Source organism: Hemibagrus wyckioides, linkage group LG26 (assembly GCF_019097595.1).
Source record: "Hemibagrus wyckioides isolate EC202008001 linkage group LG26, SWU_Hwy_1.0, whole genome shotgun sequence".
Lineage (NCBI taxonomy): Eukaryota > Metazoa > Chordata > Actinopteri > Siluriformes > Bagridae > Hemibagrus > Hemibagrus wyckioides.
In genome coordinates this window covers 7,414,350-7,439,945 of record NC_080735.1, presented here as the reverse complement: position 1 = coordinate 7,439,945, position 25,596 = coordinate 7,414,350, and the positions used below count along the sequence as shown (strand labels likewise).

Genomic DNA, 25,596 nt, shown 5'->3' with positions numbered 1-25,596 from the left:
TTCATTGAGTTTTTATTCTATTACTAAAGATGCAATTGCTCCACATTTAAACACCTACAAATGCCCCTAGGTTTAGTCACATGCACCAACACACCAGGCTTTTGCTCAGCAACTGGGAAATAATGGACACACTGGGTTAAGCTGTAAATATGAAATATGAAATTACACACCTCTAAAGTTCTCTCTATGGCTTCTACCAGCAAGTAACAGGGAGGTGTTTTCTGTGGCCTTATAACAGTCGGTGTCGCACGTACACTGGCACACAAGTTTCTCTTTAAAAGGCAACTCACAAGACATACCCAGTTTCATCAGCTGAGGACAAGTCTTCGGTTTTTAGTTCACATTACAGGCAGCAGAGGGCGCTGCAAATAGCCATATCGGATTTACGCCCCGAGGTGTGTAAGCAAAATATGGTGTAAAAATGAATAAAACATCTGTAAATTATGGTGAATTTATTGAAATTTGATATTAACTCATCTCAGAAGCTTAGGATGTTAGTTATTTTCAGTTATTATGCGGCAAATTATTAAAATACAAGCAAATTTGTTAACATTTAAGAACAGGAGAAAAAAGGAATATATATAACCATATTATAACGATAAAATTTACAACTGTTTCATAAATTGAATAAAAACATAAAAATGCAAAACACACCTTGCTCGTTTCCTCAAGAAATCGAGGTAAAAAAAAACACAAAAAAACCTTGCTGTTAGTAAAACACCTTTTTTTAGTTTCTTAAGATAATATACACCTCCATGTTGCTCCACCCAAAGTGACTTGAACGCACCTGACGTCGTAATTACGACTTCCCAATTCGTAAATATGAAAAAAATCCCACAGTTCAGTTCTTCAGCATCTTATTCATCAACATCTCATTCTTGTCCATTCTTCTTTATGAAGATTTATATGTGGCGCTATAAATCCGTATTTCCTCCAGCTCTGCTAGTAGTGTGGCATGGAAAATCTTCTCAAAGTTTTCTAAAAAGGTCAGGTCAGATGGATATCGTATCTTATTGGCCCAGATGAGAGTCGTGCCTGGTCGGCAGAAATGATGCATGGTGGCTAGAAGCTCATCTAGGAAGTTATGATGGTAAACTACATCAGCTGCCAGTATGTAGTCGTAGTGGTGTAAGGAGCGAGGGAAGGTTTTTTCTAACTCGAAACCCCAGGACAGTTCCTTCACCTGAGGTTCATGTCTGCGCAGCCACCTGGTATTCCGATTGAGGTTGTATCTCAAATTACTCAAGATTTCTGGCAGATCTGTGGCTGTTAATTTGGCACCTGTGAACATAATTTAATACTGATCAAACGTTTGTGTTTGATTCGTTCGTGTATACAGAGAGTAAACAAGCAATTTAAGACCTACCAAGCAAGGTTATGACAATTGAGAGTAGCCCAGTCCCTGCTCCGATCTCCAGAACTGTTTTGTCAAAAAGGTTAATTGTCTGCCTCCCTTCTTCTGTTTCCAGGAATTTACAAAGAGCTACTGCCTGCAAAAAGGCACAAATGTTCCTATATCACTACAAGATTCATAAATTGGCTGCAGTGAATGGTAATGGAGTGGACTGCTGCTTTAATCAACCCTTTAATCTTTGTTCTCATTCGACACTCACCGCAGGCCAAATCATGGCACCGTAAGAATCAAATGACTCCTCTATGATGATTCTGTGACCCATGAAGTAGTGAATCTCTTTGCCGGGGAAGTAGGAAAACTTGGATTCCCAAATCCTCTGACATGATAACTGTTCATCTGATTCATCTGTGAAAGGAGATGAAATGATATTTTTTTTTAAAAACATAGCATAATAAATTGATGTAATTCCTTAACAGTGATCTTAATACCTGTTGAAAATGACTCCAATTCACTGTGAACCTGGGACTCTTCCCCTTCACTGTCAGTTCCTCCAGTCAGTTCTTGCTCATCCTCCACTTCCTGATGATGTAGAACAGCTTCCTCACATTTTCCCTTATCCTCTTTAATGCAATCTTTACTGTTTTGTGTCGTTTCCCTGGTTGGATTCTCATCCTCTGTATGGTTCCATGCTGAGAGACACTTTTCCATCTCTTCCTCCATGCTCGTTGTTTTCATCAGGTCATCTTTGTTGTCTGGAGCTCTGTGAATTGCCAAGTAAATCCTCACCCTATCCAACTCTGCGAGCATGGTGGCATGGAAAGCTTTATTGAAGTCGTCAATGAAGATCAAGTCAGATGGGTAACACACTTTAATGGCCCAGATCAGGTTTGTGCCTGGTTGGCAGAAATGTCTCATGGTAACCAATAGCTCAGTGAAGCAGTCGAGGTTGTAGAGCATCTCAGCTGCCAGCACGTAATCATAATGACACTTGGAATGAGGGAAGTTTTGCTTGAGGTCATGTGTTAGCCTTGTCACTTGAGGTTTGTGCCTCTGATAACCTCTTGTATTTTCATTCAAGTTACTTTCTAGATTCTCCAAGCTTTCTAGTTGATCCGTAGCTGTTACTCTGGCACCTACAAGACAATTTACCAATTTACAATTTGTTTATTATTAATTGTTGATACATTTCTATATCAAACTATATTGTGAAACTCATACCCTACCCAATAATGTAGCTACTATTGACAGCAATCCAGTGCCTGCATGCAGCTCTAATACAGTTTGGTCAAGCAGAACAATCTTCTCTTGACCTGCTGGTGTTTCGAGGAATTTGCATAAAGCCACTGCCTAGACAAGAATGCACATCAGAAGCAATCTTATCCATATTTTGTCACTTAATGTCATTCAGCTTTCACGTACGACAACCTGCAATTACGGAGACTTACTGCAGGACATGTGATTTCACCATCGGAACTTTCAATGCAGATTTTGTGACCAACAAAGTTGTAAACCTCTTTTACTGTTTTATCCTCCGTACTGGGTGAATAGCATCTCTGGAAGACCAACTGTTCATGCCTCTCTGAGTCATGTGATTCTGCTAAACATACAGAGTCAAAAATGATTTCATCTTACAAGCAGTCCAAATGTTCGACACAGAAGAAAACTTTTGCACAAATGATGATGTAAGCAGATTTTTTGTCAGTATCTGATTTCTGGGAAGACATGACACAGGTATGCATGGCTTACAAATATTTACCTTCTTTATATTTATCATCGCAATTATCTTCAGATTCTTCTTCTCTTCCATTGACATTCATTGTCTCTGACTCAATGTTCAATTCCTCCCCTTCGTCCTCATCCACACACTGATCCTGCTTCTTGTTAATTTCTCCAAAGTTGCACTCTTCTGTCTCCTTCTCCTGCTTTGCTGCATCTTCTACCAGCATCACTGGAATATCATTTTCTACCTCAACCTCATCTTTCATGGTGGCAGAGTAAATTTTAATCTCACCCATATCTGCAAGTAACGTGGTGTTAAAGGTCTTCTTAAAGTTCTCCGTAAACGCCAGATCAGACTCAAAGCGGATCTTATTGGCCCAGATCAGGGTCGTGCCTGGTTGGCAGAAATGGCGCATGGTCACTAACAGCTTGGCTAAGAAGTCATGATGGTAGACCACGTCTGAGGCCAAAACGTAATCGTATCGGTAAACAGAGCGGGGAAAAGTTTGCTCCAGGTCGTGACCCCACGACACCACTGCCACTTGTGGTGTGTATTTGCAGTATCCCCTTGTGTTTCTGTACAAGTTACTTCGCAGGTTTCCCAAAACTTCAGGAAGGTCACTAGCTGTGACCCAAGCACCTGTAGAGCACTTACAACATTATCATTGTCTAAAACACAAACATTCATGCATTCAATATAAATTTACAGCCATTTTGAACGTGTATGTCAGTGATTTAACTTACCTAACAGGCTGGCTACAATGGATACCAAGCCAGTTCCCGATCCAAGCTCTAAAACAGCTTTGTCTTGCAGATTCATTGTTGTTCGATTAGAATCCAGATATTGACATAGTGCAACTCCCTACATGTTTGAAAAGAACTGGAATTAACAACTGAAAAAAAGCACTGGTGTTCATCCGAGGTCTCTGCTGTGTGTACATGTGACTGGACTGCAAAGGTTATTACATATAATAACATAATGCAGGACCGATAATTTGTTTGTTTTACGATCTGTAATAATCCTACACTTTAAAACATGTCTTGTTATTAGCATATTGCCATGCAATGGATTGTTTCTTCATTTTTGCATTTTATTCACATTTTCCCTGATTAGTTTCTGAGCCCTTTTTTCTGTTCTATACGAGTATCCCATGAAGCTTTAACACTCCACAAATGGGAGACGAATAAGTTCAGGTAAAAACACAGTTGCACACATCTAACCTTGCAGTACTAAAGTGACAGATGATTGTTGTTGACCTAATAGTTGATATAAAAATTAACACGCAGCTAAAACACCATTAGCACAACTAGTACCATAATAAAAAGTTTCACATGTCAGATACTGTGCGCATTTGCCAGAATTTGTCAGGTTCCTTTTTACAACAAGGTGTTTCAAGAGGTTCCTGAAAGTGACTAACAAAAAGCAGTGTCTGAACTTTACTGAGATTTAGTTGATGTGTGTTCTGATGCCAGATAAAACCAAAATAACTTTTTGGTCATCAGGATATTTGGCAACAAAAGGGGACTGCATGCAAGTAAAATCACCTGATACCCCACTGTGGTGCTTTAGGGCTGTTTTCTGGCTGCTGCTTCATAGGATTTTGTTAAGGTTGATGGTATCATGATATGTGCTAAGTGCCAGGATATTTCTATGCAAAACCTTCTCAATGTTTGGAGCTGAATCCCACTGACCAAACTGGGATCTGTGTTGAAAATGGAAGTGAACTTGAACAAACATTAAACAGGAGCTTCAGACATCCTGCATGGATGATTAAGATCCCTCTACAAGTGTCTCCAATCTTATAAGACATTATAGGATTAGTCTTAGCACTATTTATTCTCTCCAGGGCAATAAATGGGCTAGTTTTTTGGAAATTTACATTTACAGCATTTGGCTTTTATCTTATTTATACAACTGAGCAGTTGAGGTTTAAGGGCCTTCTTCAAGGGCACAGCAGTAGCAGCTTGGTGGTCCTGGTATTTTAACCTTCTGATCAGTAGCCCATCACTTTCCATAAATTGTGTGTTCAAAGTGATCATGATTCTCACCGCAGGCCAGATGATGGCGCCGTAAGAATCAAGAGACTCATAGATCCTGATTTCATGTCCAGCGTAGTAATGAATCTCCTTGTTCAGGTTGCAGTAGAAGTTTGGCTCCCAGGCTTTCTGACACACCACACCACTGAGGTCTGAGCCCCGAGATAAGAAGAGTAAAATCATAGCACTGAGATTATTTTTGCTCAACAAATTTATTAACCATCCTATTAGTATCAATTTCATTTCATGTTTGTTCAAATGTACTGATCATTCCAAATGTACATACCGTCCTTATTTACTTCTGCCTCTTCTATTGCCTCCTCTGTTTCCTCCTCTGTTTCTTCTTTGTCGGTGCACTCGGCTACGATTCCCTCCATCACTATATCTTTGCACTGTAATATTTAAGAAAATGTATTAAAATATTAAAAACATTAAAAGCCTTGTCCACTTCATGCTTTTAATGATTGTAAATTTACTGAGTAAAATGTAGCTTTCGCTTCATCATTCATTTATAATGTGGTAAAATGAATATGAATAAAATCCATGCCCAAATAGTTAACAGACAAACTTTAACTTTGAAGAAATGCTGGACGTTTAAACACTGTGTACAAAACACTGCATTGGGGTACTGCATCAAAAGTCTCAAGCAAAAAGATGAAAGAATAAAATTGCTCTAAATGATCTCAGCTGATTAATCCATCCTGCGACGGAGATATAAATCCACACCGCACATACCTGCAGTCAGCAGATTCCCAGGCGTGTTCAGGTAACCGTCCTGACTGCATTTTCAGCCTTCAGCCAGACAGAATTATAGACGAGCAGCATCATAGCAGACACTCCCAACATCACCGGAGCCCAGATTAAAATTAGAAAGAGATACATGAAGCATGAAGCAGGCGCTTGCTGAAAGATCCACACAAAATGGGAGAGATTGCAAAGAACAGAAGGAGAGCTTTCTATTTATGGAAGGAGTCGATGGACATGATCATTAGCACTTGATGAAGTATGAGGACACTCGGTTATGTTTTGGGATGAAATGTAGATGACGATTTAAAGATGAATACGAAGTAAAGGTGAAAATTGCACGTGCATTGTAATACATTATAATTGTTTACAGAAAAAGGAACTTGTTTGTATTTTGATGCCAAAAAATAAAAGTTTCTCTGCAATTGAGACTGCATATTGATCTCCTCACATAATAATAGCTTAAGTTTAGTTCAGTGTAAATTAAGTAGTCCTATGCTGTCTCCATATATTGTGTCAGCATTCATAAGTTTGACATTTTTCCAGCTAGAGATGATTTTAAAGTGTTTAAAAGTTGTGGGTTTTTGGGGCACTTGTGTTTTCATGAACATTCACTTTTCTGGGTTTTCTGGAGGTTTTGTCAAAGTTAAAACACAACTTTTATAACCGTTTAGCTGAAGAAAAGGTACCTGTAATTTTTAAACAACGTTATTTAAAATGTAAACAATGTTATTCTGTTAAAATGTTAGCAAAACCTGGTGACAGTTTTTACAACATTGCAGGAACGTTATTGTTGAAACGTTATAGCTGAACTTTCTCAGAACCTTTTGGCCTTTTACTGAATGTCTAACACTGTAGGTGTGAGTTATCCTGCTCCCTCTAGCATCTGGTCCGCACTGTAAACACACTGTGTTGTGTATTTTTATAATGCACAATTGTTATGTTCACAGTTGATGCATTATGCAGATGGGAAACTCAATATGGCAGGTGTTGCATCCATTCAGAGAGTTTGGAAATCTTCGGTAACCCTGACATTAAATACCCTCGTGATCTAAATTCTCTCTGCATCTTCTCCTGTTTCCTTCATCACAAAAAAAAGAAAAAGAAAAAACTTTGCATAGCAGGCAGCCAGTTTAACTCCTCAACCTTTTAGGGATGGAAGTAAGCAGGGGGCAGAGTAGAGGTGACATCACATCCAGGATTAATCTCCTCTCAAGAAAATGCTCTCTATCAATGAAACAATGATAAAGTGACTATCATTTATAAACCGTTCCAAAAATTTCTTTTCCTGGTATCACATCCATCCTGTGTGCAATACGTGAGCAGGAGAATGTTTATTTCTACATGTAACACAACCAGCAGGACTGTTGCCTTGAGGAATGTTGTGATGTGCATTACGTTACACCTCCTTCATAAATCACAGCTCCGAACCAAGTTATCCTGAGGGAATGTAAATCACCAGGCTGTTAATCTGAACCTGAGAATCTAAAATCTGGGAATTTAATCAACAGCTGATTCTGAATAAATATAAAGGATTTATTTGTATGATTATATTATAAAAGAATTCTATTTGAATGTATTATGCACACCAAAAGTTAGACTGATCAGCAATAACAAACTTGTTGAATAGTGAACAAATGCTGCATAAGCATAATTATGTGTTATAAATAATTATTTGCAAAAGATTTAAGGTGTGTGTTTTATACAGATGGGTGGAATATGAGTTCATCCAAATTAGCACCTAATTTATCACTCACTCTCTCTACAGGGTCCAAGAATAGATTCATGTGACCTGATGTTTACTGTACAAGTCGATTACATACGAGTCAAAATGCTGTAAATTGCAAGATGAGGGTTAATACTCATGATGTCACAAATTTATCATTGAAAAATATAAATGTTAAAATATTAAAACATGCAAATGAGATGAATAACATCCACTGAGAATCAGCTGATTTCTGTCCCACATTTTTTACTTTGAAAAAATCACAAAGCTTTAAAATTATGTTTAACTGAAGGAAAAATACATAGCTGTAAACGTGACTTGCACAAAACCTAGCTTTCACACAAAACTACTTACATCATCCTCATCATCATCATAATAGTAATAATCATCATCATCATCAATAATAAAAATCTCTATGTATTAATTCTCTTTATAAAGGACATTTCCAGTTAAAAAGAAATATTTTCCATTTGTTCCAGGATCTCGTCAAATTCATTCTCTCTGATATCGGCCTGATTCGGTTCCTGGATATTAGATCAATGCCATCGGTAGCGCCCTAAAATCAATTACAAATAGCTTACTGCACAGGAACAAGTCCAAAAACATCATGATTTTGACATGAGGTTTATTGTACAAATACAAAGCAGTTCATGGTTCATTTATATTTTGTTAGGAAGACAGAAAGAAATGTAAAATCTCATGTATTTTACTGTAAGACAGTCTAGTGGTCATGACGGATCTTCAATTTGATGATCACTGGATCATTGAATCACGACTGATGAATCATTAGACTGCAGAAGGCAACAGTTTAAAGCTTTAAAGGGAGTTTACACAGTGACTAGTGGGTTTTTTCTCATCACACTGTAAATACAGTGAAATGTGTGTATATTATAATCACAGCACCTTCTGTACTGTATAGTCTGTACATAATGCAATAGTCACACAATGCAAAACACACACACACACACACACACATTACAGATTCTAATGTTTAATACTTCCATTCATTTCATAAGTAAATGTTAATTGGTCTTAAACTGATTCTGGTTTGCCACATGATCCTACAATATTATAACTTATACCTAATGCTGCTTTTAGTTCAGTTAATACCTGGAAACTAACCAGAAGCTGAAACTTCATATGCTGTAAATATACAAAATGAAAACTGAGCACTGAGTGGTCTGTTTACTGGCAGGAACAGTCTAACTTTTTGACATTATTTCTCTCTGTAAGCAAAATATTCTGCTGTTAATTTTGCTTCAGTCCTACATTTAAGTCTTTTTTTTTTAAAATTCTAAATCAGTAGGTATCTCATTTGGCTGACAAATATCTTCAGTAACAAAAGGATACATTAGTTAGTAATGTTTGTGTAGCTCTTCCATAACTCCCCTGGTTATTTTTGTACAGTTCAGTCATCGAAGAGACATGCAGAATAGAAAAGGGGCCCAGGGGGTTGCACCAGGAATGAAAACTGCCCGAGGTAGGAGGGTGGGTGGATTAATGCATGCTCTCTCAGAGCTTCTAAAACTCTTACTGCAATGGTGATGAGCTACAGTGTTTTTCTCCTCAGTTTGGTCTTAAATATTTTAATCTCTGTACAGATTCAGTTCTTGGAAATATTGGATTAAATAATGCTGTGTAGTAAACAAAGAGATCTGTACTAGTGGCTGGTTGTCGGTTCAAATCTCAGGCCTGAGAGCCGGTTAGCTGTCAAGCCACGTATTAAGACTGATACTTTTGGAAAAATACCTTTGTATCTGCTTTATTCACACAAAATGTATTAATTTTAGAAGTTTTTGATATCACTCCTTCAGAAAACAAATTAATATGAACCTTCAAAATTTTGGAATTTTCTTAGCTGCCAAATTAATGCATTTTATTATCACACCCACAGTGAATTCAGGAGTTTAAACACACAGCTATATCCTGAGCAGATACCATCCTGTACTCTACGCTGCAGCCCCAGAATGACTCTGTGAACCTGAGACTTTCTTCTGCGCTCTGTACAACTTAATATGCAGACTGGGCAGGTCATAAAGCTCCTCCAAATGAAAGCGCACTCTAAATCGGTCCACAAAGCTATTCTCGGGGTCCAGGCGGAACCGCATTGCCCAGAATATAACAGTGTCCTCTGAGCACAGGTGTTCGAAGGTCTCCATCAGTTCGCTGAGGTACGGGTGGGAGTAGACAACATCTGCTGCCATGAGGTAGTCATAGCGACAGGATGCGCGAGGGAAACGCTCTTCTAGCTGCTGCCCCCAGGTGAGCTCTGTCACATGGGGCTCGTAGCGACAGCGTCCCCTTGTGTTGCGGCTCACGTTGTAGCGCAGGTTACCGAGAACATCTGGGAGGTCGGTGGACGTCACTTTTGCACCTGGAAGTTATGAAAAAAATTATTTGAAGATACTTACACTAAATGACTAAGATGCTAAGATCATACTTCATTCTTACCTAGAAGGCTGCACACTATAGTAACCAATCCCGTTCCAGCACCAATCTCAATGACGTTCTTATCTACAAGGTTATATTTTTCCTGATGCGTGTCAAGAAAATGACACAACACCATGGCCTAATTAAAAAGAAACATAAATAAATAAATAAACAATGATAAATATGGCAATTACAAAAAAAATGGTTTGAATACTTGAGTAGTCTGATCACCAAAAAAGAAAGCTTACTGAGGGCCACAGCACAGCACCATAACAATCAGTCGACTCTTTGATTTTAATCTCCAGATTGGCAAATGTATATCCCTCCCATGCTTCACATTTAATCAGAGATGGTCGAAAATGTCTTTTCATAATAGCTGCTGCCAGCTCGGCATCTGGAGGAACTTCTGTGGCATTAAACACAGTCAACAAGGAGGAGATTATAGGTGGAAGGAAATCAACAGTTAGAGGAGGTACAAGCAAACACACACACACACATTTTACTTAAGTAAATGTTCAGATAGTTATCTATTACAATACTCTTTTGAATTATTTACTTCAGGTAAAGTACAAAAGCACAAACTCATTTTTAGAGCTTGCTTATGGTGAAAATGAACAAAAAACTACTACTAACTAGCTTGCAGTGTGTAACAGGTACCGAAACTGCTCTATTGTTCTCTGTGCTGTGTTGATTACTCTGACTTGACTGCAAATGAATACAAATTTGACTGATTAACTTTATTTTATGATGAAATACTTCCTTCCTGATGGGAGTGGCCTTTCCCAAGATGAACATGCTTCCATTCAAACAGCATGAGATCTCTCTGAATTGTTATATAAATTTCACAGTCTATAGATCCCAATACAGCTGAACATCACTCCACTGAGTTTTTGCACAAGAATGTCCACCACCACCACCATCATTATCATCATCATCATCATCATCATCATCAAAACACCAGTAGTGGGAATATCTTGTGGGAAGTACTGTGCTCATCCTTCCTGTGCAGTTGCAGTGATGTTCCAGGCATGTGTCTAACACATTGATAATGTTCCTGCCAGCTCATGATGGCCTAACACCTTTCTAAGACTTTACATTATGGGTTTTCTGTTTATTCCTTCACCAAACTGTAAATATTTTGCTGATGGATTAGAGATGGATCTCTACTTCTTGGAATTCTCAACACATTCCTCAGTTGTTTTACCTCATTTTAGCTCTAGGAAGCTGAACTTCTCACAAACAGAAACCTTAAATAGACAGACATTTCAAAATAAATACAATAAATACATATAAGGATCAGGTGTCACCCTGTTAGAGTTTAAATGAGGAATTGTATTCTACTTATTAACAGTTCCTAGTGTCCTAGTGAGAAAACTGAAATAGAAATCTAGACGTATACATAAGTACACTATTAAAGTATCTATTAGACTTCTGGACTAGGAAAGAAAAATGGTTATATATTCTGGATTCATTATTAACTGAAGCAAGTGAATGATTCTGTGAGACACGTTTAGATTTCATATGACTGCAGAAACGTTAATCTGTGGAGAGCAATGTGATATGAATAGTCAGTCATTGTACAAAACTGATTGATCAGGGTGTGTGATAAAATCCAGATATATTTGACTGAATATTTAAAATAGTTACAGTATAAAAAATTTTTTTTAAATGCACCAAAATAGAGTGATTAGATTAATAGCATGAGAAAAAGTATTAATCCCTTGTATGAAGTCTGGGTCATATGGCCTTTTTATATTTTTACTAAAATCATTCTGCATTTGTTGTAAATCATCTGCATTTCATAGCCAGTGATTACAATAATCTTGTGCTTCTCCTATTGTTCATCACCTGTATTTTATAAAACAGTTCAAAACAATATTCATGGAAACACTTTTCTATGATTGTTTTGTTTTTTTCTAGATTTATGCCAACAAGGTCTTTCTAATATATTTTGTTACACAAATCATAAAGTTATCACAAAAATCATTGTTAAATGTGACTGGGATGAAGATAAAGACAATATGTATGTTATGGACTTTTATGCATGTCTTTTTGCTTTTAAAACTCAATAATGTTAGTTTGACCTGAACAGCAGCAATGAGTCCAAGAGTAAACATTACACAAGGGTCAAGATCTTAAGTGCAATCCTTCATGTGCAAGTTTACACAGAGCACTGTACCCCCAACACTAAGCTAAATACCCCTACCCCCACCCCACCCCATCCCTATTATTAGCCTGTGCTTTGTTACAGCCATAAACAGCTGCAACTTATCTGTAACACTTATCTTATGTGTAATCTGTGGAAAAGTGTCTAACATAAAGGTTATTGTTTAAACAGGAATTCATATCCAATGCAGATCACAGGCTACAGCGTTAATCCACAGTTATATAACTCACATATTCGTTATTTGAAAACGTCAGCTTCCATTTTGAGCGAGACATTTCTCATTGATGATATTTTATGCAGTAAAGTAAAACACACCCTGACTTTTATTAAGCTTTGGTTCACAGGCATCAAGTAAACCTCTATAGAGATTAAGTTAAGTTGTCTCTGTTTACACAGACGTGTAGGACGTTAAAGCCTATACAGTTTGGATTGTGAGTTTCCACAGTATGAACATAAAAAGAAACAATGGATCCATGATCAACCCACCCTGAGTCTCAGCGTCCTCTGCAGCCTCCTGCTCCATGGCTGTGTGGAAGTTCTGGGTGTGTTGAGTAAACCGAGGTACGCCAGATTCAAAACATGTGTCCGCTCTCCGTCCAGCCGAGAGTGTCAAACTCAAACCAACAGGGCAGAGTTTCAGAGAAGTAGGTCAGCCAGTGGAAGGAGACCCACCAGATACCACAGGATAGAAATATAATCAGAGGACTGAGGATACTGATATGCAGAGCATGTCTCACACACACACCTGCCACATGAAATTAAGTATTCAGACATGATCTTAAGTGATTTCCATAGACAGAAAGTTTAAAAGCAGGTCCAAGATTGGATGAAGAGAACAATAGGTTTCTGGATGACATATGGGAAAGCAGAGTGGGTGGGATTTTATGACCAAATATGGTTTTGCCCTCTGCTGGTTTTTAATAGCCCTCTGATGGCACAGTGACAAAGGAGGCTGGGCTGTTTTATAAACCTAGCATGAAATTGATGGATATCTGTCTTCCAGAATGATCTATACCAGCACTAGAAAGTCCTGTTATTTATATTGTTATCTACATTTAGCTATGTGAATGCATACAGAGTGACATCCCAATTCTTGAGGCTTAATGGTTCATATTCTGAAAGACTAATCCCGGATTGTGGGAGTATTCTATACACTCACCGAGCACTTTATTAGGAACACTATACTAATACTGCTATCATAGCTCATCAATGAGGTTTGATATCCTGTGCAATCTGAGATGCTTTCAGCTCAACACCATTGTACAGAGCAGTTATCGGAGTTACTGTAGGCTTTCGGTCAGCTCCAAACAAAATTGTTGCTCCAACAAGGATGATGACTCACTGGATGATTTTTCTATATTGCACCATTCTGAATAACCTCTAGAGACTGTTGCATTTAAAGATCAACAGAAATACTCAAACCAGCCATTCTGGTACTAACAACCATGCCACGTTCAAAATCACTGACATCACTCTTTCCCCATTTGGATGGTTGATGTGAACATTACACATGACCCTGCTGGCAATATCTGCAGGATTTTATGCTCTGTACTGCTGCCACATGATTGGCTGATTAGATAATGGCATGAAAGTGTACTAGAAGGGTTCCTAATAAAGTGCCCTGTGAGTGTAGTTGCAAGAAAGGCAAAATCAGACCCTATGTAAGAGCATTAACAATAAGGAAAACAATACATAATACAAGTGTAAAGAAAGAGTTGCTCATTTGTAGAGAGAATGGAGACAATGGAGTTAGTAGGACTCATGCTGAGTCTATCACTGATGAGTCAGAATCCTGAAACAGTGAGATGGACATTTATTAATTAGTTATATCCATTAATTGGATATTATTTATTAGTTTTTAAATTAAATAGATTTGCAAAATTTTCAGCAAAATGCTTAAAATGTCCAGGACCAGGGTTACAAACCTATGGAATAAATTAGACACATTAAGAAGCCAGAGGTAATTTACTGAACAAAAAACATTTAGACATTCAGTTTTCATGCAGCGCTGGCTTGAGGAAATTTCTCAACTGATTTTTTTATTTTAAAAAATACAAAAATATACATGATTGAATTGAAATTGTGGAAACATTAAATTATGGCAGAAAATCGAGGTAATATTTTATGTTATTTCATTCACATTGTATGCCACATTTTGCCTTACGTGCATAAATGCATAAATATTTGAGCAGTTTTTCATTATAACTTTTTCTTGGCTTTTCCTCTTCCTCCTCGTCCTCCTCTTCTTCCCCTTGCTCTTGTTATTCCCTCAAATACAGACCGAGCAGTAACCATAGTGGCTTTATTCTTATGCTCCAGTTCATCTTCTGAACTGCTGCTGCTGCTGCTGGATTCAGCTTTCGGCAGGTCACTCTTTACTGTTTCAGGCTGTTTCTCAATTTCACCCACAATCACCTTCTCTTCTGGGCTGTTAGAACTCATACTCATGTCCAACCCAATAAAACCTCCTCCAAACAGCCCTGCAGGTGTAACATCAGTCTCTTTCTCTTTGGCATTCTTCCCTTTCTTGACTGGTGAGACCTTTTCATCTTCGCTGCTCTCTGCTTCATTGTCTGCTCCATCACGCTCCTTCCTCTTGAGGCAGGTGACGGCTCGACGTAAGCGCTGGCTGCGGATGGCCTGCCTCTCCTGCTGCTCCAGACGGAAGAAGGAATCGATACGCAGCTGAGTCTGGGGATATGAAAGCATGTCATAAGGTGACTCATAAAATGGGTTGTATTTGTAAAGTATTGATTTCTCTCTGGCCTTAATGCTAATGGTTAAACTCTAAATGCCAAACATACAGACACAGGTGTCCTGGCTCCGGCCAGGGTGCCAAAACGTCCAAACAGTATTCTGTCCGCTAGCAAAACTAGTGGTAACAAATAAGGCCTTGTTGAGCATCTTGGGACTTCCTGGTCTATTTACACTACGGGTCATCTATGATTCTAACAAGCTTTATAGCTCTTGTGTAGGCAATTGAAACACGGCCCATCATTCTATACTATCTTTGACAGTAGGTCACAAGAGCATGACAGGAAAGCAGGAGCTATATCACAGGGTTTATTTACACATATCTAGCAAGACAAACAGTGGTAACAAATGTCGACGAATGACATTATCGATTGTTCGGCCGGCGCACATCACCACGCATTCAATCACAGCGTTGTTCCAGACACACATGGGAAGAGTGGAGGAGAGTAACAAGCACCTCGGATAAAAGTGTGTGACCCAAGTCCTCTAAGGCATGGGAGCATTTCATATTAAAAACTTCGCAAAGCGGAGCTTCTGTGACACGGAAACACGACAATGATGAACGAGCACATAAACCGGAAGTATGTGGGAATCACAGATGAAGGAGAAACTTCAGGGCGGCAAAGTTTAATGCAGATTTCAGTCATGTGCAATATTTGTGTGCTTAATGTGTTGGTCATTCACACATTTTTAATGAATGCGATAAATGAATGTGTCTGACCGCTGCACGCGCATCTTTTGCTGTCCCTCGCGCTCTGCCTGCCATTTTAAGGCTGGTCATGGAGAGCTGGCTGCAGCCTGTCAGAGGTACATGAGAACTGACAGAGGTCTAGACTCATTTCTGGACACTACTGGTGGTCATTAGCAGCCTAGAGAAACCTGTGTCAGGTGTGTCACCAGGTCCACATGATTGGACTCTGCTTATCAGCCATTGGTAGCCCTTGCCTTTTTGTGTGACCCCATCAATAAACTGTTCACCACCAGAACACGGGGTCAGAGACATGTTGGTGCATGCATGACCATATAGTGTTTTGATGCATAAAGTGTGTTCTGATTCTGATGAATCTCATTGGTCTTCATGGTTAAACACTGTGAAATATATAAGTCTGTACTGTAGGAAATCTTTACCTGCTGAGTGCTGAGCTGTTTTAAGACTGGCTGAAGAGTTTCCTCGGTCTTCCTGCTGTTCCAACCAAATCGACTGTAACAAAACTTAGGACTAGTTAAGAAACACATGGTCACATTTGAAACTCAAGTACTCAAAAAGCACATTGTAAGAACCTTTATAGAAAAAGATTAACATGTGAAACAAGTGATATTATGAGCTCAAGTATACAGGGATATTTTTATCTAAAAACTTTTACTAATGTTTAGTAAACTTTCAAAATGATCAATATCTTTATAATAATGTACTATCTGACGCCTGTACTGGAGAGAATCACACCTCTGAGCTTTTGCCTGTAATGTCTAACAAGGATGAAGATGCATACACTATATTGCCAAAAGTTTTGGGACACCCCTCTGAATCATTGATTTCAGGGGTTGTTTTTCAGGGGTTGGGCTCGGCCCCTTAGTTCCAGTGAAAGGAACTCTTAATGATTCAGCTTCATACCAAGACATTTTGGACAATTCCATGTTCCTAACTTTGTGGGAACAGTTTGGGGATGACTCCTTCCTGTTCCAACATGACTGAGCACCAGTGCACAAAGCAAGGTTCATAAAGACATGGATGAGTGAGTTTGGTGTGGAGGAACTTGACTGGCCTGCAAACCTGAGTCCTGACCTCAACCCGATAGAACACCTTTGGGAAGAATTAGAGCGGAGACTGTGACTTCTAGAGGAATGATCAAAAATTCCCGTATACACACTCCTAAACCTTGTGGAAAGCCTTCCCAGAAGAGTTGAAGCTGTTGTAGCTGCAAAGGGCGGGACAACTCCATATTACATTCATGTGCATGTAAAGGCAGGTGTCCCAAAACTTTTGGCAATATAGTGTTTAGGGATCTTGGTCCAGTTCCTGTGTTTAATTTTAAACTGGTTTATATTTCCAGGTTTGTGAAGGTTGAAATTTTTTTCTTCAACCTTCATTCAGACCACAGATTTTCAGTAGGATTCAAATCCTAGAGACTGAGACAGTTTTTGTAAAACACTGATTGTAGCTCATCATGTTGCTGAAAGCCTGACCTGTTAGCAGAAGCAACCAGGCAGTGAACTAAAATATTCTCATTATTAGAAAACCTATTAATGCCATTAACTTCCACTAGAAACCCTGAAATATCAGATACAAAACAGCTCTGAAGCATCACCATATATTACAGTGGGGTATGAGGTACTTTTCCTTGTATGCAGTCTACTTTATGGCCAAATTATTGCAATTTTTCCCCTTCCTTTGCAAACCTCCTTACTGTGTGAGTAGTTCTTTGGGGTTTTTTTTCTTCCTAAAGATAGCAAAGTAAGACTTTTTTTTAGCCACTGCAAAAATGTCATCATAGCAAGGTAAAATATCTTAAATATATCAAATTGATCTTAGATTTGGTTCATTGTAATCTTATTACTACCCTAGAAGTAGCAGATTATTAAGCCTACATCTAGCCATATTTTACTATTTTTAAGAAGAATGTAAAGCTTAACCATGTCTACTTAATAAACTTGTATTTGGCTTATAATTTCAACATAACCATAGAATTACATTTGAGAGATACATTTGACATACAAATAGAGATACATTTGACAAGAATCAAGATATAATCACTTACTATGATCATTTTTTGCAGTGTCATTTGTATGTATATATATATATGTTTATTCATTACTGCTGGTGGATCTTTGGTGCAGCCTATAATCAGCAGATCGATTAGCAAAGCTGCATTTAAAGGATATTCTTTAAGGAGATCCAGCTGTGGGCGGCCCCAGCAAAACAAGCCCTCTGACTGGTCCACAGTGGGCTGGAGGTAGGCCTTGGCGACAGCAGGGTTGGGGAATCCTGGATGAAGAGTCAAGCCTCTCAGCTTTTTCTTCACTTTCGTGTCCTTAGGATCAGCAGCCAGCTTCTTTTTGGTTTGAGCTTCGTTCCACCAAGTACTGTAACAGCCAGAGGGCAGATTATTCCTACTGTATGTCAAATTCATGTACGGATTAGTAGTGTAATGCTGTATAGTTCTCAGATAGTTGCAGTTCAACTCTGGAAAGCAAGTTGAGAGAATTTCCCTGTTAAAATGTCTGACCTGAACTGAGTAAGAGGTTCTAATCCAGGCCCAGGGAACTCGTTTAGTATTTCCATGCCCGTGACGTATCCGACTCCTTGGATCCCTTCAGTGTAATCGCTACCCAGTAGATAGGCCAGATTGATCAGTTTAGTCCTGTCCAGTCCTACATGATTATACAGTAACACAGTACATTACAAATAACATTACATTCCTCAGGTTCTGCTTATTATTGTAAGCTGGGGTCTTGAACAGTTAACTGTCAGCAGTTCAGTGGGATAATTAGATGAAGTATAAATGTAAGTAAAGCAAGTGGAATTTTTAAGCAACTGTTCAAAATACGAGCACATCTTCATAATAGATTGTTTGTAAAACCACAAATAATTCAAATAGTTAAACAGACATACAGTATACAGACATACAGAACTATAAATCCACTATAACGCAGAAACTGTTTTTTTTATTAGAGCAAAACTTATATTCTCTACTCAACAAATTATAAAATATAAAAATATGAAAAATAACAATTATTTTTGTCCTAGTCTTTTCTCCAATCTCTTATTAGAACTCCCACAACACTCACCTGCCATCAGCCCCTCAAGTAATGGGAAGGCTTGTAAAAATATTGCTTAAACAACTAATGACCAAAAATCTTTTGTCCAAATTAATAGAGATTCTTATGCAGTGAAAGGTGGGTTAAAAACAAGACCCTGAAAGTTATCATGAGCCTCACCGAGCTGGTTTTGAATATCCAGAAACTGGTAGTGTTCCACATATTTGTTGTTGTTGAAGAGGTTTTTGTAGACGTGTCGTCCTCCGAACAGCCAGATGTCACTGTCGTCAGTAATGGTGCCATGAGTCTGGTCCGTCCGATCCAGAGCTGCACACTGAGCTTCGGCTTCCATCGGGGCTACAATGAAAGGCACACCGAACAACCGCAACAGCTCCTGATCCAAACAAACACAGGAACAATGTTCAGTCTGAACCAGATATTCAAACACTGAGGCTTATTATATATTAAACTACTTCACTATTTGGTTAAACATTTTATAGTGGATGCTTCAAATTATCCAAGCCTAATTAGACCAAAAGTATTATAATATGTAATTTTACATAAAAAGTTGACCTCATGATTGTAACTTTATTTTCTAACAATCAGTAATAAAGCTGTTCTCCTTGAGGTTTAACTACTTCCATCTGTATAGTACTCAAATAATTGTTCCTACGTGGAAATCTGAATCATCTTTGACCATTTTGAAAGTGCCAGTAATTCTGGAGTTCACTTTCTATATGTCAAAGATGATGAGCTTCTTTTTTAAAGGCTCTTCATTTACAGAAGATTCATCAAAAGTAAATTGTCATCATTTTTAGGACATATTAAACTCATATTTTCTATGCTACTGAAAACTTGTTGAATCTTTGACCCTGCTGATAGATACTGAAAGGCAGAGGGTCTCTCTCAAGCTTCAAAGCTTCAGGAAAAGGCTATTTTCAGTGTGACCTTTTAAGTGCAATTTTAAATGATGGACAAATTAAAGGAATACCAGCAAAGCTAATGTCAGAAGCATATGGTACCCGATAAGAGCAGTGAATAAGGTCTAGATTTTCCATCAGCGGCTTGTTATCAGGAGAACAGTTTAAAGATAGATGCTGAGGTCACTTTGTTGTGTTTGTTGTGAGAGAAGCTGGTGAATGTCCTTCCAGCTTGCACGGATTTGAAAAGCATTACCAACTGGCTTGGGCTGTTAGATGCCTTCCCAAACAACACACACACACGAATACCACCAGCAATGAAAATTGACAAATGGCAAACAGACACTAAAACAGTTCTGCCAAATTGATGTGTATCTGTATGTAAGGACAACAACAGCAAGCAAACACTGGGCTTTGTCCAACTGAGTGAAAATATTGAATATTGTCAACTCAGTTATTAAAAAAAAGGAATCGACTAAATAAGAAGAGGCAAAAATCCTGTGGAATGTCCCATGATGGTAAATGTAACGCTTTATCTTCCTTGCTAGGCCATTTCATTCGTAATTTGGAAAATATAATCAAAATGCGACTTTTTAAGGACCAGAGAACAGCTCAATTCCTCTAGGCTTTTCTGAGTTAGCGTTCTACAGGGTATCAATTCCAATTAATTCCACTTCAGTTCTGTGCATATGCAGTATCTGTTCCATTCACATATTTAACATAATTATACATACAACAAAACAGGTAACATACAGACAAATCACACATGACCAAGTAAAACAGTCTACCATTATCAACAGCAAGACCAAAAAAATACTGCACCCTGGCAGCTGTACTTGATTTAATGGGTGTCCATATGTTGATAAATCCCTTTATTTTGTCATTCATGAAGATTTTACATTTATCTAGATGTAATAATTGTAACATTTCCCCAAACCCATCCTTCACTGAATGTACATAATGAGCAATGCAGTGTTTCTGAAGGTGTTGTAGGTATTTAAATCAAACTTTTAAGAGTACCGTTGTTTATTTTAGTGGTATTAGTTAATCCATGAGTTAAAGTCCTCACCTGGCTCTCCTGGCACATCTGTCCTGTAACTGTAGCAGCGCTGCGCTGTTGTTGCTGTTGCTGCCCCCGCAGGCTGCTCTGCTCTGCCTGCAGACTTCTCTCCAACTCCACCAGCTCCTCCTGCAGGACAAACACACACACACACACACACACACGTGGAATGACAAATAAATAAATTGCAAAATCATTCATAACTGCATCAGATTGTTGTCTTAACAAAGAACAAATATAATGTTAAAGAATAAAAATGATTACCACGTCGATATTTTCCCATTCACTGGGTGCAGGAACAGCTGCCTCAGCTGGGGAGCTTTCAGCTTCTTGCTCTTTCAGATTACTGCTGTTTAATGATAAAGATCCATCACTCGACTCTTTCTCTTGGCTCTCCTCTTTATCGATCCCCACCACCTCCTCTTTATCACTCACTTCTGGGAATTGTTCTTCTGATTTGGTTACGGAATTATCCAATTCAGACATCTCTTCCCCATCTGAAACCTCAATGAAACCTTCTAACAAAAGCAAAAACACTGTAATGAATACATTTTCACAGAAAATACTGAGTGCGTTAAAAATTCTGTGCTAAATAGTTTCCCATAACAGATAGAACGCATAGAAGTGCATTTCTGTACCACCCTGTCCTAATAAACCTTCTTAGCCTGTATTTGCATACTGGAATGTGATTGGCTGTTATATTTTATGATGCAATAACACTTTCAAGACACATGTTCAGTATGAAATCCAACTGTCCAGCTTTGTCATGTTTAGGTTTTTTTAAACAAATGTGGTAAAACCTCGACAGTGAGATTGTTCCCACTTTGATGAGTGAATAATTTTTAAGAAAAACTGTGAAGTACACACAAATTTACCAAAAGCCCTTTGAGGAATATTATGGCAGATAAAATATGCCAAAGAAATAATGTCAGCTTTAAATTTGTGCCAACAAAAATAGTCCATATAAAAATTTGCATGGACACAGTCCTTAGGGTTCCTCTAAAAAGCACTTTTTACATTTAAGAGTCTACATAGCACACCATAGGGTTCTGTTTCAGAAAATGTTATAAAGTTAGATGTCAGAGAACCTTTGAAAAAGATCTTGCAGTAGCATGCAGACAATCCTACATACCTTCAGAGCTGCTGTCCTCCTCTTCACTCTTTACAATGACTTGCCCATTTCTCTCCTGTTTCTCAGATAATTTAATGCTTAAACTTTCTTTCTCCCGGAAACTGGTTTCTGAACTTGGTTCACGATCTTGGGGTAAAGTGTCCTTATCCAAGTGTAGATCTGAGGGAGAGACACCTGTCTTCAGGGCATCTTTTTCACACTCTTGTTCCTGAGTAAGTGCAGCAGCTTTAAACTCTTTGCTCCTCACTCCAAAGACCTCTTTCATTTCCTCCCCTTCAGAGCTGCTCAAGAGACCCCCATGCTCCACCTGCTTAATCCCAGGAAATGACTCCTTTTCTCCTAAAGCTCTCTGAATGGCTAGTAAAGTCTGCGGAGAAACTCCACCTCCTTCCCGAGCCTCACACATGGTGCTCCTGTTCATCATTGTGCTTTCTGCTTCATCATCATCATCATCATCTGAGCTACTGACAATGACATACTTCTGCTTCGGAGTTTGAATCTGTTCAGATACATTACTGTCCTCCATCAGGGCCCTTTGAATAGCCTGCAAAGTGCGAGGTGATGCACCACCGGTTCCTTCTTGAGAACCTGCGGTTCCACTTCCATCTTGGAGAGTTTTCTTCGAGACCATTTCTTCTTCATCCGAGCTGCTGTCCATCATGGCTGCCTGAATGGCCTGGAGTGTTCGTGGAGAGGGAGGCGCTCCATCTGAAGGCTGTTCCTCGCTACAAATGATTGGTTTTGGAGTAGTTGATGATGATGAAGAAGAAGAAGGCTCCTTTTCCTCAGGAATTCCATCTGATACTGGGCGCCAAAGTGGCTCTGGCCTTCCTTTGGGTCTCCCTTTCCTTGACCAAGGGCCAGAAGACCAGGGATCTGGGGCTGGATGACTCTCAGATGTCTGTGTACACTTTTGTGACCCTGCATTAGAACAGAAAACAACTGACTGGACGTTTTCTTCTAAGGACTGCAGGAGTTTTCAGGGCACCATCTGCTCTAAATCAAATCAAAGTCAAATAAACTCACTGACCTTTGATGAGTATATAGTGTGAAGAATCCTCCGATATGAGTCGGCGTGACTCGACGTTTTGCTCTCCACCCTGGCTGTACTCCTCTTCCACAGCTCCACATCTGCGCTGGCTCATTTCTTTCTCCACACCCTCTAGACGTTGGTTCAGGTTATTCCTCTGCAGTAGCCCAGCCAGCTGATACTGAGAGAAGTCCCCTGACCTCTGCAAGCACACGCATGTAGAAGTCAGCATTGAGGACTGGGAGAGTGAAGTAACTGTGAATGTGATGCCTGTGGTACCTCAGGAGGTTTGTGATAAAGCGTGCGTCTTCTCTTGCTGAACTCCTTCATGTCTTTGAGAATCTCGTGCTTGATCTCTGGCGACAAGATGTGGAAATCCTCTGAGTTGATGTCGATGGAATTGGGATTTTCATAAGTCTCATCCTAAAGAGACAGATGGCATGTAACTGATCGAGGACAAACCGCAGATCATTCAATGCTGAAACAGACCCATCTCTCAGAGAGCTTAGCTGCTTAAACTCACCTGAAATGTGAGATAGCATTCTTGTGTCTGTGCTTCATCTCCTTCTGGTTCTTCATCAGAACTAAAAGAAGAAAAAAAAAAAAAAAATCATGTTTATTAAAAGAATTATATTAAAATTCAAAAATATCATCGAACACCTTGTTTTCTTACCTGCTTCGTTCTTTTTCCTCTACAGGAGGCAGTGCTGGTAAAACATACAGTTCGTCCTCTTCATCTCTTCGTACAGAAGAAATACTAGGAATTGTCTCTTTACTAGAAAACGCAACAAAATACATTACAATTATTTGTTGATCATCACCGAAAAATACATTTGTAAATTTGTACTTTCTTTTCACCTGCGGTCCCCTAGCGCAGTTTTGATGGCCTGCCTCTTCAAAAACGTTCTCAAGAGTTTCTCATGAGTTTGCCTGGACTCCAGAGCCATCTCCTCTTTCCTCTGTCTCCTGATAGCCTGTGGAATCACCGTTTTGCCATTTATTACACACATTTACTTCAAATTGGTTGAAAGCTGGACAACACCCACAGTAAAAAAAAACAAAAAAACACACATCTTCAATGTTCTTCTGTGGTTCTTTGGATGGTTATGAGTTATTAACTTCCTAAAAGGTTTAAACACGGAACATTTTTACAAGAAAAACCCCACACAAAACACAAAAATAAACAAAACCAAAAAAGATTTCAATTAAATAAAGCATTCTGGTGAAACTTGGTTGATTTGCTCAACACAGAGGATGTGAACATGCTTCAGCACTAATACACACCAGGGTCTGTTTCTTAAGCAGAGGTGCATCTCCATCGTAAACAAAGACTGGCCTGATGCGGAAGAAAAGCAACTTGCAGAGACGGTGAAACAATGTCAGAAGGTGAGCATTTTGGACGTTGTTGCCTTCACGATCCCGCACGCCCTTTACTGCTTGGTTTAGCCAGATGCTGATATCTGTGAGTTAATATGTCAAGGATGTGAAAGACAAAGCAGTGAACAATGCAATTGTATGGGAATATCTTCTGGATCATTCTTTTAGTTACACAGGCGATTTCTCTAGCACTGTGACTATTAACCTGATTTTAAAGCTTTCAAACATTTATCTCAGGTTTAATATAAACTTTTAACCAAATACAATTTATTTAAAGAGGCAAAATGGGGGTGCACTGTGTCACATTGCCACCTTTAAGCTCTAGGCTTGAACCCAGAGCTCATGTTTTGTTAGTGTTCATTCAGTTGCACATGATCCCCCTGTATCCATGAAGATTTTCTCTGGTTTCTTCCCACTATCCAAAAACACACCAGAAAGTGAACAGAATATCGTGAATTGCCCAGAGGTGTTAACGGGTGTGTAAATGTCTGTATAGCTGTCAGTATTTGTATAGCGCCTTTTACAATGGACATTGTTTTAAAGCAGCTCTACAAAAGTAGAGAAACAGGGAAAGGAGAAAAAAAATGATTAAATTCAATTATTAAACCAATTTATCCCTATTTTATCCCTAATGAGCAAGCCTGTGGTGACAATGGCAAGAAAAAAACTCCCTGTGAGGAAGAAACCTTCAGAGGAACCAGACTCAGAAGGGAACCCATCTTCATTTGGGTTCCCTTGGGATCAGAATTAAACTTTGTAGACAAACGAATGGATTTCATTTTAATTCATTGCAGTAGTAATTAGGTGGAATTGGGATTGTCATAGATATAACCAATCAGAGGCAAATCGCTCGACCTGACCATTTATCTGAATGTCTTTCACTGATTCATTTCTGTGGTGCTCTTCCATAAGTATAGAAAGTACAAACCTCTATATCCAAACAGATCAGGAAGCTTTAAACTTTTAAAAGGATACCGACTGCTAGGATCTTCCCCTCGAGGGTTTCAGGGTTGATGGGCTTCCCAGTGCTCTCCAGTAATTTCCACAGGCCATGAACTCCCATTGCAGCCTGTTCTCAGGTCTGACTCAAACACAACATCAGTCTACGGCACATAATACACATTACAACTTTTGTTCTTTGTTTATTTTTCACCCCTGTAGACCTTTAATTCATATAAATACATAAATAAAAAATGTATGCTTAAAGTACAGTTTTCCCTAGACTACAAAACACTCATTTACTACTTAATTTAAACACCGTAAGGTTTCTTTGTTTACGTAACACAAGTAGCGTCTACTTTAGAGGGGTCCCTCAGGAAACACGTCCTGTGCAAAATAGTTCCTACGAGACCGGCTTTTATTGTGGTTCCGTTTCGAGTCGGAAAACGAA

At 38.8% G+C, this 25,596-nt stretch overlaps 3 protein-coding genes across 4 annotated transcripts; all 3 read right to left on the bottom strand.

The window, feature by feature from the left end:
* Nucleotides 1-517: 517 nt before the first annotated feature.
* LOC131346405 (uncharacterized) lies at nucleotides 518-5,487 on the bottom strand. Its single transcript, XM_058379815.1, has 10 exons — nucleotides 5,397-5,487; nucleotides 5,123-5,262; nucleotides 3,818-3,935; nucleotides 3,111-3,713; nucleotides 2,800-2,948; nucleotides 2,578-2,701; nucleotides 1,843-2,487; nucleotides 1,614-1,759; nucleotides 1,367-1,490; nucleotides 518-1,281 (listed from the first exon to the last, which is right to left on the bottom strand). The coding sequence occupies exons 1-10, from the start codon at nucleotides 5,485-5,487 to the stop codon at nucleotides 893-895; spliced, it is 2,529 nt and encodes an 842-aa protein (XP_058235798.1). The 3' UTR covers nucleotides 518-892.
* Nucleotides 5,488-8,056: 2,569 nt separating this feature from the next.
* mettl21e (methyltransferase like 21e) lies at nucleotides 8,057-13,005 on the bottom strand. Its single transcript, XM_058380061.1, has 4 exons — nucleotides 12,664-13,005; nucleotides 10,259-10,416; nucleotides 10,032-10,149; nucleotides 8,057-9,954 (listed from the first exon to the last, which is right to left on the bottom strand). The coding sequence occupies exons 1-4, from the start codon at nucleotides 12,698-12,700 to the stop codon at nucleotides 9,530-9,532; spliced, it is 738 nt and encodes a 245-aa protein (XP_058236044.1). The 5' UTR covers nucleotides 12,701-13,005; the 3' UTR covers nucleotides 8,057-9,529.
* Nucleotides 13,006-14,071: 1,066 nt separating this feature from the next.
* On the bottom strand, nucleotides 14,072-25,567 carry ercc5 (excision repair cross-complementation group 5). Of its 2 annotated transcripts, none has more exons than XM_058380337.1 (15): nucleotides 25,182-25,567; nucleotides 24,114-24,289; nucleotides 23,688-23,803; nucleotides 23,503-23,604; nucleotides 23,353-23,413; nucleotides 23,109-23,252; nucleotides 22,830-23,031; nucleotides 21,800-22,720; nucleotides 20,932-21,185; nucleotides 20,677-20,796; nucleotides 18,868-19,081; nucleotides 18,156-18,300; nucleotides 17,813-18,012; nucleotides 16,060-16,145; nucleotides 14,072-14,868 (listed from the first exon to the last, which is right to left on the bottom strand). In XM_058380337.1, the coding sequence occupies exons 1-15, from the start codon at nucleotides 25,267-25,269 to the stop codon at nucleotides 14,377-14,379; spliced, it is 3,321 nt and encodes a 1,106-aa protein (XP_058236320.1). In that variant the 5' UTR covers nucleotides 25,270-25,567; the 3' UTR covers nucleotides 14,072-14,376. The 2 variants fall into 2 exon arrangements, with proteins under 2 accessions (XP_058236320.1, XP_058236321.1); XM_058380338.1 differs by having other exon boundaries at nucleotides 20,932-21,182.
* Nucleotides 25,568-25,596: the final 29 nt, after the last annotated feature.

Bases quoted from the DNA above. Each gene is read 5' to 3' on its own strand.
- LOC131346405 (XM_058379815.1), bottom strand. From the start codon at position 5,487: ATGGAGGGAATCGTAGCCGAGTGCACCGACAAAGAAGAAACAGAGGAG. The intron at 3,714-3,817 runs GTAAGTTAAATC...AGTGCTCTACAG, and splicing joins CATTGTAGCCAGCCTGTTAG to GTGCTTGGGTCACAGCTAGT. The intron at 2,488-2,577 runs GTAGGGTATGAG...ATTGTCTTGTAG, and splicing joins AATAGTAGCTACATTATTGG to GTGCCAGAGTAACAGCTACG.
- mettl21e (XM_058380061.1), bottom strand. From the start codon at position 12,700: ATGGAGCAGGAGGCTGCAGAGGACGCTGAGACTCAGG. The intron at 10,417-12,663 runs GTGGGTTGATCA...TTAATGCCACAG, and splicing joins AGAGGACGCTGAGACTCAGG to AAGTTCCTCCAGATGCCGAG. The intron at 10,150-10,258 runs GTAAGCTTTCTT...CTTTTTAATTAG, and splicing joins GTGCTGTGCTGTGGCCCTCA to GCCATGGTGTTGTGTCATTT.
- ercc5 (XM_058380337.1), bottom strand. From the start codon at position 25,269: ATGGGAGTTCATGGCCTGTGGAAATTACTGGAGAGCACTGGGAAGCCC. The intron at 21,186-21,799 runs GTATGTAGGATT...TGCTTTTGTTAG, and splicing joins GGAGGACAGCAGCTCTGAAG to AAGGTTTCATTGAGGTTTCA. The intron at 18,013-18,155 runs GTCAGACATTTT...TGGCTGTTACAG, and splicing joins GAACCTCTTACTCAGTTCAG to TACTTGGTGGAACGAAGCTC.